The 10,930-nt window shown below is 36.2% G+C and overlaps 1 protein-coding gene across 1 annotated transcript; it reads right to left on the bottom strand.

Moving 5' to 3' along the window:
• Positions 1-4,421: 4,421 nt before the first annotated feature.
• LOC132132682 (smoothelin-like protein 1) lies at positions 4,422-6,408 on the bottom strand. Its single transcript, XM_059545156.1, has 5 exons — positions 6,279-6,408; positions 6,111-6,174; positions 5,907-6,030; positions 5,232-5,383; positions 4,422-5,093 (listed from the first exon to the last, which is right to left on the bottom strand). The coding sequence occupies exons 1-5, from the start codon at positions 6,382-6,384 to the stop codon at positions 4,943-4,945; spliced, it is 597 nt and encodes a 198-aa protein (XP_059401139.1). The 5' UTR covers positions 6,385-6,408; the 3' UTR covers positions 4,422-4,942.
• Positions 6,409-10,930: the final 4,522 nt, after the last annotated feature.

Here is a 10,930-nt window from a genome sequence, read left to right as displayed (position 1 = left end):
AGTGTCTCCATGCAGAGCTCTCTCCACTGGTCTGTGAAGAGAGCATATTTGAGCTGCTTGTTTATCATAGAGTTTACGACCCAAAGACAAAATAACTGATAAAAAATGAGGTAAACTCGGCAAAGGTAAACTTGCCTGCCCCCCCAAGATTTGCATTGGGTCCCGCGGAAGCACAAACCCAATGCAGCCCTCTTCTGCAGAGGGAGATGAAAACCGCCCAACACATCACAGGGACAATACTTATCGCTTTTGAGGACAATCATAGGAAACGCTGTCTAAATTGAGCTTACAGCACTCTTAAGGACTCCAGATCCATGCCGCCACTCTCATGTAACCTGCTCCGCTGGGAGGTCCAGAATGGAAAAGTTACGTCCCATCCACCCTGTGTCTGGCTCTTCTGGACTCTGTTCACACCTCTCCGGGATCCGGTCACCTAGGCAGCCCCCGAACCCTCTCACTCCTCCAGAACCGCTACTGGTGGCCAAATATGGCCCAAGATGTCACCTGATATATCAAGGGAGATTCACTCTGTGGCATCTCCATGTTTCCTTGCTAAAACCATTCAGTGATCCTCTTCTCCCTCCCTCCACAGAGCATGAGGTACCCTCTCCTCAGAGAGAAACAGAGTGAAACAGAGTCAAAGAAATCCTCAACTCCCCGAAATCCTCAACTTTTCAAACATTTCTATTCTTTCCTTTTAACATTCTGGAATATTTCCTTTAATAAACAGGATTCTGATCAATAGGGCAATCTTTAAAGAAAGTTCTAGGGATAATGGCCATCACATAGCATTAGCAATGATGCATCTGTCTCCATCTGTTGCAGAATAATAGCTCAGAGCTTGTACACGTCGGTGTCTTGGGACAAATCTTCAATGAAAAGACAAAATGCTTTCTCAAGTATACATGTTAAATATTAGAAAATGCTATACACATTCCAAACCTTTAAATTGTGATGATTTTGGCTCACATTTAACAAAAACCTCAACAAATTTGAAAATTGTGACATGCCAACAAGCTAATCAACTCAAAACACCTGCAAAGGTTTCCTGAGCCTTCAAAATGGTTTCTCAGTTTGGTTCACTAAGCTACACAATCATGGCGAAGACTGCTGATCTGACAGTTGTCCAGAAGACAATCATTGGCATCCTTCACAAGGAGGGTAAGCTACAAACATTCATTGCCAAAGAAGCTGGCTGTTCACAGAGTGCTGTATCCAAGCATGTTAACAGAAAGTTGAGTGGAAGGAAAAAGCGTGGAAGAAAAAGATGCACAACCAACTGAGAGAACCAAAGCCTTATGAGGATTTTACTGAGAAGCACCTGTATGAGGATTGTCAAGCAAAATCGATTCAAGAATTTGAGTGAACTTAACAGGGAATGGACTGAGGCTGGGGTCAAGGCATACAGATGTGTCAAGAAATTTGGCTACAGTTGTTATATTCCTCTTGTTAAGCCACTCTTGTATCACAGACAACATCAGAGGCATCTTTCCTGGGCTAAGGAGAAGAAGAGCTGGACTGTTGGCCAGTCGTCCAAAGTCATCTTTTCAGATGAGAGCAAGTTTTGTATTTCATATGGAATCCAAGGTCCTAGAGTCTGGAGGAAGGATGGAGAAGCTCATAGCCCAAGTTGCTTGAAGTCCTCCAGTGTTAAGTTTCCAGAGTCTGTGATGATTTGGGATGCTGGTGTTGGTCCATTGTGTTTTTTGAAAACCAAAGTCACTGCACCCATTTAACAATAAATTTTGGAGCACTTTATGCTTCCTTCTGCTGACCAGCTTTTTGAAGGTTCTGATTTCATTTTCCAGCAGGATTTGGTACCTGCCCAAACTGCCAAAAGCACCAAAAGTTGATTAAATGACCATGGTGTTGGTGTGCTTGATTGGCCAGCAAACTCACCAGACCTGAACCCCAGAGAGAATCTATGGAGTATTGTCAAGAGGAAGATGAGAAACAAGAGACCAAGCAATGCAGATGAGCTGAAGGCCACTGTCAAAGAAACCTGGGCTTCCAGACCACCTCAGCAGTGACACAAACTGATCACCTCCATGCCACGCTGAATTGAGGCTGTAATTAAAGCAAAAGGAGCCTCTACCAAGAATTGAGTACATGGCCTGTAAATGAACATATTTTCCTGAAGGCCAACAATTCACTAAAAATGTTTTTTTATTGGTGTTATTAAGTATTCTAATTTGTTAAGCCAAAATCATCACAATTAAAAGAACCAAAGACTTATACTACTTCAGTCTTTGAGCATTTAATTTATTTAATACATGAATTTCACAATTTGAGTTGAATTACTGAAATAAATGAACTTTTCCATGACATTCTAATTTATTGAGATGCACCTGTATATATATATATATATGGTTAAGAGTTACATTAAAAATTGTCTTTGATCTTTCAAGCTCTATCATTGCAGTCAGGGGGTGTTGCACTGCTTCAGTCCAAAAGAAGTGAAATAAAAAGTGCCCATCTATTTAAAAAAAAGTGTCTCACATGGCTCCAGGGGATGAACAAAGGTCTCCTGTAGAGAATCCATGTGTTTTTGAAAGAAAAATATACATATTTAAAACATAATAATCACCTTAATCTAGTTTGCGCCAACAGTTTTAAATTGAAGCAGCTCTGGGAGCCTGACATATGAGGTTAGCGCTGCGCATGTGCCAGTGAGTCAAAAGAGACAAAGTTTCCTTACTTTAGCAAAGGAAAACCAGTCACCTCTTGGCTTATATCAAAATCCTTTGACATTCTTCTTTATAAATGCTCTGTAACACTGTAAAGTTTGTAGTTACGGGAAGAAGGAGGTGGGAAGAAGGAGTTGATTTCGAATTTCTTACCTGTCCTGTTTCTCTGCACCGGCGCACACTGGTGTGATGGAGAGTGGATAAGTCAGTCCCAAGAGGGCACGAGGAAAGGCAGCGAAAACTGTGTATGAAACATCATCAACAGACTCTTGACTCGTAAAGACTATGTTTGACTAAAAATGACGTATGGTGATGTAAAATCAGCCGCATCAGCGTGAGCGGAATGGAAATATCCACTTACATGTGTAGCATGTCAGGACTGCAGAGATCCACAGCTCATATAGAGATATTCTCACAGTCCATGCAATAATTATCCTGATGTTGAAGGTTTAGTCATTCCAACTACATAAGGCTACATTATTATATATAAACTTACATTTATTATAAATGGAAATTATATTAGGCTAGTTATGGTTTACTTTTAACAACACTAGCCTATTGAACATAGAAATGGATTTGAAGTAATTTCATGATTTTTATTTGAGGTAATATTGCCATGCCACTGGGTTGTATACTAATCTCTAAAAACAGAAAATGTAATGTAAACATTTACAAAATTTCTTGTTTTTCTTCTGTAAAACAGAACATTATGTTGAAAATACTGAATTAAATGGTAATCAGTATATAGTTTTGTTTTACTGTGTCCTTAATATCATTTATAAAACATGGGAATTATACTTGGCTAGTGTTTTTTTTATTTTATTTTTTGCCACATCAATATTTGAACATAAAAATGGATTAAAAATGGAAAGTAATTTCATTAATTATTTGAGTGGATATTGCCATTTTTGTAATACCCACGTCTGCACTCATTTATAACTTGAAAAATATTGTATTAAGAGGAAATCAGTTTATAGTTTTAATTTACTATGTCCTCAATATCAGTTATTAAACATGAAAACCATATTAGGCTAGTTAGTTTTCCTTTATCACAACAGTAATATTATTAGAACATAGAAATGGATTTAAAGTCATTTCATGACTTTTATTTGAATGGATATTGCCATTTTTGTCATGTTTCCAGTTGCTGCACTAATTTCTAATTTAAAAAACGAACATAAAAAAAATATTTATGATTATTGCTTTGCCAAGTATTTTTATCATATTTAATAATACTTGGCAAACACTTGGCAAGGGATTGTTGGAAGAAAATAAAACCCGTAATTTAATCAATGACACAGGTTGACAGAAATTGCTCTTATATGACTTAAAGTACTATAATACTTACATCTATAATACTTAATTTGTATTATATTTTTAATTTCATATTTTTCTCATACTTTATTAGTTAACAACAGATGTGTCAATATGCTCAAAATACACATCTAAAGTGCACTTAAGTCATTGGCCATGCAGCAAACAAAGTGTCAAGAACATTTCAAAAGCACTTGGAAATTACCACCGGTCTCTTGAAACAAGACTTACAGGCGTCTTACAGGCCTCAAGGGCCCGTCTGTCCCTGAGTGAGAGGTTTGATTGGACCTAATCTCTCTTAGTGCAGTTCTATGGTCATTTTTTTTTTAGTACCAAGCAAATGCTTAGTACCATGGACTTCAGATCCTGAACAAAATGAGAGAAATCAAAAATGATTCAATCTGTCAAAAGCAGAAGCAAAAGCAGGTGACATTTCTAATCTATAGGAAACAAATTAGACATTTTCAAGGCTTTGTTTTTGTTTCTGAACTCTTATATAATAGTAAAAGTGACCTTCTATATATTTTTAAACAAACAATAAAGTTAAATATAATTCCACATTAAATCTCATGCCCTTATAAACCTGATGTCTCAGTTCTGGAGCACTTTCAAAACAGGGAGTAGCATTACCATAAAAAGCCATACACTCACACACACACACACACACACACACACAATCTCTGAGCATAGAATGAGATTAATGCATGTGTAATCTCAGTGGAATGTGCTGTTTCAGAGCCCCAGCTGTACCCGAGCGCAAAACACGCAGGTTATAATCCTCATCCACTGCATGTGTGTACATATGAAACCGAGAAGAGCAGAAGTACATAATAGACTGGTCTTTGGTTGAAGCTTCAGGTCAGATCACGTGTGTGCTATGTTGTGTGCCTGTTGTAGTCCCTTGGTTATTTAGAGTGAAAATGTTCAAAATGTGAAAGTGTCTATGGCACCTTCTTTTTAGTCTTGACAAGGCCTTTCTCAACGAGGCAGCGGTAAAATTCCTGGATATACGTGTACACACACTTCCAGTCGGGCTCTCGCATCCGCATCAAGTCATCAACGTCCAGCAGGCGAGGACAGTCAGCTAGTCTCCTACATGCATAAAGAAAATTACGCTCATTTTTAGGACCATTATGTTTTTGTTTTTTTTTGCATGGTGACATTGTTTTCATGAATTATGCACATATTTGGCACGCAAAGATGGATGCAATTAAAAGTGTCAAGTCTTACTCTGCAGTCTTGAATGCCTTCTCAAAGTTGGCCCTGCGATCATTGGGGTCAAGAGTGCAATATTCAAAGCCCTCTGGGAAGAATCTGTGCACCAGGGCACAAAACGCCAGACCGTCTGCCCAGCTAGATGAGAAATTTTGGATGTTCACACCCTAAACATAAAAACAAGAATAAGAGGGAGAATCACAACAAAGCTGTGAAGAAGAAGAAATAAATTCATTATTTTTTTTGCATTGTTTAAATGATAAAACACACTTCACACCTAATTTTCTAAATTTGCAAAAAATATATAAAAACAATATTTTTTTTATACCTCCAGTATTTGTTCAGTTTATGCTGATTTACACAAAAAAATAAAAATAATAATATAAAAAAATACAGTTTTTGGTTGTAATAAAGGGAATCAAAATTGAGCATTTACATTAATTAAATGTTAAAAAATCAGGAAGCATTACAGTAATGACAATAAGTAAATAAAAATAATGTCATAATGCCAAAAATCTTTATAGTCATAAAATAGGTTTTCTTTATGTTAACGTGTAATTTCTTATATTTTTGGGTGAAATGTGACCTGGATGTTTCCGTGAGATTCACACTAGGAGGCTAGCAGAGCCTGAGACATGTAGCAAAACAGAAACGGTTTGATTTGATCTTATTTTGTCTCTTTAGGCCCACCTCATATGGTTCAGTCTTGACTCGGCACCAGTCCAGCAGCATTAGTTTGACATCTTTGGTATTTGGGCTCCCGACTGCCGAGCCGCCCGGCACTTTAACCCTGGCCACATGGGACTGAGCCAGGCTTCAAGAGCAAAACAACACAATCGATCAATGGGATACGTCCCATGCTGCCGTCCTGTCAGGACTCTAGGAATGACTCACCTGCCCACAGTTTTTGGAAAGGAAGTAGAGGTTGGTGGAGAAAATGTTTTTGCCTGAGCCATCCCTGTACCAAAGTGAGGTAAAAAGAGACAGGGACGGTTATCAAAGCCTTGCAGATTGAAGAGTAGGTACGTAGTGTTCAGATCCTCATGAATAATGTTCACTCACTCTGTGCATTGTACTGAGCTCCGCTCGTAACATTAGCGGGTTTCTGGTCCTTATTCAGACCAGCAGCTGTCTTTCCTCCACCAGCCTGCTGATGCAGGGTCTCCATTCGGGCCGCCCGCTCTCTGTCACGCCGCTCTGACAGAAACAGAAGGATTGAACTCAAAAAAAAAAAAATAGGTATCTAATAGATTTCACTATTTATTTAAGATTCCTGGAAAACAACAAAAATACGTAGCAGCAAAACTTTTTAATATTGATAATAATCAGAAATGTTTCTTGAGCAGCACAACAGCATATTAATCTGATTTCTGAAGGCATGTGATCACAGGAATAAAGTACATGATAAAGTATATTATATTCAAATAGAAATAATTATTTTAAATTGTAACAATATTTCAGAATGTAGTTTTACTGTATTTTTGATCAAATAAATGCAGCTCTGGTGACACAAGAGACTTCTTTCAAAAAACATTAAAACCTCAAATCTAAATTTTTATGCTATTATTTTACAAAAAAATAGAATTATATGTATTATAAAAAATAATTATATTAAGACAACAATTGATTGCATTATTTTATTAATTTGATCTTTTGCTTTATTGCATGGATTCTTGCCAATTAAAGACACAACCTGTTCATTTTTTTATTACTATGATTTAAAATCTCTTATTACTGTAATGCAAAAATACTCTTAATTTATTTTAAATATCATTGTAATTGAAATTGTAAGTGTTTTATATGATGGTAGCATTTGTTGTACTCTTTAACTCGTGTTTTTCATGCTTAATTTCAATTTCATTGTATTATAGTTAGCTTTATTTATTTTTTTAAAGACCGGAAAACAAAATCCCAGACCATACTAGACCACTAACATCCTAGCATGTTTTAACACATAACATGTTATTTCTTATGTTTTAACAAGCTACTAGCATACTTTAGCATATTGCTAACATATTTTAACATGTTTCTAGTATGACTTACCATGTTGCTATCATGTTTTAATTCTTATAATTAAATGTTGCTAGCATGTTTTAACATATTTCTAACATTTTAACATGCTACTAGCATGTTTTAACATATTGCTAACATATTTTGACATTTTAGCATGTTTTAAAACATATTTCTAACATTTCAATACATTACAAACAGTACGTTTTAATGTTTATAGTTTGATTTAATGTTGCTAGCATGTTTCTAGCATGTTTTAACATGTCTAACATATTTTAACATTTTAAGCATGTTTTAGCATATTTCTAACATTTCAACACATTGCTAACATGTTTTAAAGGGTGTTTAGTATGATTTACCATGTTGCTAGTATGTTTTAACATTTATAGTTGGATTTAATGTTGCTAGCATGTTTAAGCATGTTTCTAACATGTTTTTACATTTCTAACATTTCAACATATTGCTAACATGTATTATCATGTTTCTAGTATGATTGCCATGTTGCTAGTATGTTTTAACATATGTATAGTTTGAGTTAATGTTTCTAGCATGTTACTTACATAATTCTAACAAGGTTTAGCATCCTGCTAACTAATACTAAAATAGCATACTGTTATACTGACGTGTGACAGCAAAAAACATGAGACTATGCTTTTTGTACCAGTATATTAACAGTTTTTCATGATTGTAAAATACATAAATAGAATAAAATAAGCATTTACATCTGATATTTTTCTGACATCAGAAACCATATTTACTCAGGAGCCAAACAGTTATGCAAATCATCAGTGCAATTTTGTACTGCAACCAATAAAAGACACATAAAAAAAAAAAAAGACACAAAAAAACAAGTGTTGAGATCTCATCATCTGGTACATTAGTGACCCACTTAGATTTCTGCAAATTCTTCACAGGAATAAGTAATAATCTCAGGTATTTATCTGACAAGCCTCACCTCATATTTGATGGTGAAGAGTAAAAAGTATCAGAAACTTTGCTTACTTTGTTGACAAGTATTTTTTATAGTAATTGCAGTTGACCGCTGTGTATATGACGAACATTACACAGTATGAATAGGCAGTGCCACGTGCAGTGTTAAAGGGATACTTCACCCAAAAATGAAAATTCCGTCACCATTTACTCATCCTCAGTTCGTTCCAAACCTGTATGAGTTGCTTTCTTATGTTAATAAAAGAAGATATTTTGAAGATTGCTGGAAATCAAACAGTTGGTGGTTCCCATTGAGTTCCACAGTAGGAAAAAAAATACAAAGGAAATCAATAGGAACCACCAACTGTTTGATTACCAGCAATCTTCAAAATATCTTCTTTTATGTTCAACATAAAGAAGCAACTCATACATGAGGGTGAGTAAATGATAACAAAATTTTCATTTTTGGGTGAACTATCCCTTTAAGGTCCGGTCACAAAAGCCCATTGGCTACAGTCAACAGTGTAGCAATGTATGAAGCACAGTTTACACAGAGGTCACATTTAAACAAATCAGCTTTCTGTTGGTCAATGAGGCGAATTTGCATGAAGAACATGTAGGGAAAGGTTATACCCTTATGCGAATCAATTTTAGTGATCTACAGTAAATGTGACTGGATCTTTAGACTGGTGTATCAGCTAGGCTATTTAATGGACAGTTTTAAAATGATTGCCATAGACCATTAATTATGCATGCATTGCCAATTAACATAAGTGTTAGCGCCCCTTTGTGTAAATTTCAAAATATACCACCATAAACAATGAATAACACACCAAATAAACTGTCGATCATAGATTGATGTTGTGTGATGGTTTTCCTATGATGCTCTTGTATGAGTGCAATCACTGAAACATGGATGGATAGTTGAGACCTTAATAAATAAAGCTGAAAAGGCTGGTGTTCCTCATGAAATCAGCCCTCAGGTAGGCACACTTGAATCAGTGTAGGCTTTTATCATGGCTCCATAAGACTACACTTTAAAACCTACTAAGATACATTCACATCCTCATTCATTTCCAGTTAGCCAAATCTAAGAACCCAAAATGGCTCAACTGAGTTGTTATGATACTTAACCCCAGCTTTGAATTCCCAGCATGCTGAGAAACAGGCAAACTCTCATATATTTGCATCTAATGCACTTCAATTCATTAAAAACTAAGTCATAGTAATAATGTTTTCTATACAGCAGATGGCAACAAAACTCTGAGGGAATGACCTTGATATGTACCTTGGTCTAGAACTTCTGTTAGTGTCAATTTTTTTGTAAGAGCATCAAAACGCATGAATCAAAGTGGAGGGAAATGAATGAATAATACTGCCCAGCAGGTGTCAATCAATCAATAGTACTAAACAATCGAGAAACAAATGAAAAAAACATGAGCACCCACTCAGAGGAGACCAGTAAGAGCAAGGAGGCCTTTAGTTGAGGACAATGAATATCATTTTGATTTCTTCTAAGAGATCATAGTGTGCTAAAGATATATGATACTCCTTAGAGAAGCCTATTAATAATTACCTGCACTGGGAATTACTGAAGAGGCACCAGTTTAAACCTGCCTGCCTATGATGGAACATGATTATATTCATACACCTTATTTATAAAAAAAAAAAAAAAAAAAACCTTATCAGCGGTTACTTTGGGTGAATCTCACTCTCAAGCTTGTCTGGAACACGTTCAGTCATATTTCACTAAAAAAGAAAAAATAAATCTGCTTAAAACATTTCCTAGTTCTCCTTACTTACTGCAATGTGACAAAAAGTCAAACCAAACCATTCCGATGCATTGCAGTAATGACATGACATAAGAAACACATATTTGTATTAATTAGAGGAAGAATATTAACTGACTGTTTCTTCTAAACCAGAGAGGTATAAAACAAAATTTCTGAATAGTGCACCAAGCTGAATAAAAGTGAACCCAAGCGAGGATTCACTATTCTTGCTCGTCTCCATTATGTAAACATAACCAAGATAAAAATGTATAGTGCTGTAACATACACAGGATACTTGTTTAAACGTGGCATTCTACAGAAAGCTGCCTTTAAAGTACCGTCCCATATCACCAAATCAAGACGGCTGATACAGTATCTAAAAATACATTATTCCTATGTATTTTTTGTGTGTGTGTCCATCTCTAGTATTCAGAAAGTGCGAACAAGTCCAGTAACAGCTATGCTGACCGTTAAAGAGGACCCGAGCAAATGGAGCAGTTGTATTTCACAGTGCATTAGATCGACACAGTCACAGAATGAATATGGCAGGATATTGGAGATATTCCTGATGCTCTTACAGGAGTTTTTACACACTTAGAAGTGTGTGTTGGCAAAAACAGAGATAATAAAATCCAAACAAACTGTTGCATTCAGCATCTTCTAAAAAAGGCATGTGCTCAGTCCTTCAGTCAGTCTCTGGTAGATGGTGCTTCTCCATTGGAAGGATGACTTAACCACATCAACTCTGGGGACCCACCGGTGGGTCCAATATTGCATATGCCTAATTCTCAAAAAATCAAAATAACAGCTGAAGTGGTTAAATATATTGGCACAGTGAGGAAGTACTGGGGAAAACTACACCTCCACTATCACCATCTTCATCATCGCCGCCAAACAGGACACCTCGTATCTGATCAGACTCAATGTTAAACCAGCGAACACTGGATGATGCTCAGTCTTCTGTTCCAAAACCTAGTCAACTGTGTTATTAGGCATCACAGA

The sequence above is a fragment of the Carassius carassius genome, chromosome 49, assembly GCF_963082965.1.
Source record: "Carassius carassius chromosome 49, fCarCar2.1, whole genome shotgun sequence".
In the NCBI taxonomy this organism is placed as follows: Eukaryota; Metazoa; Chordata; class Actinopteri; order Cypriniformes; family Cyprinidae; genus Carassius; species Carassius carassius.
Note: the sequence above shows the minus strand (reverse complement) of the source record. Positions and strands in the feature narration are given on the sequence as shown.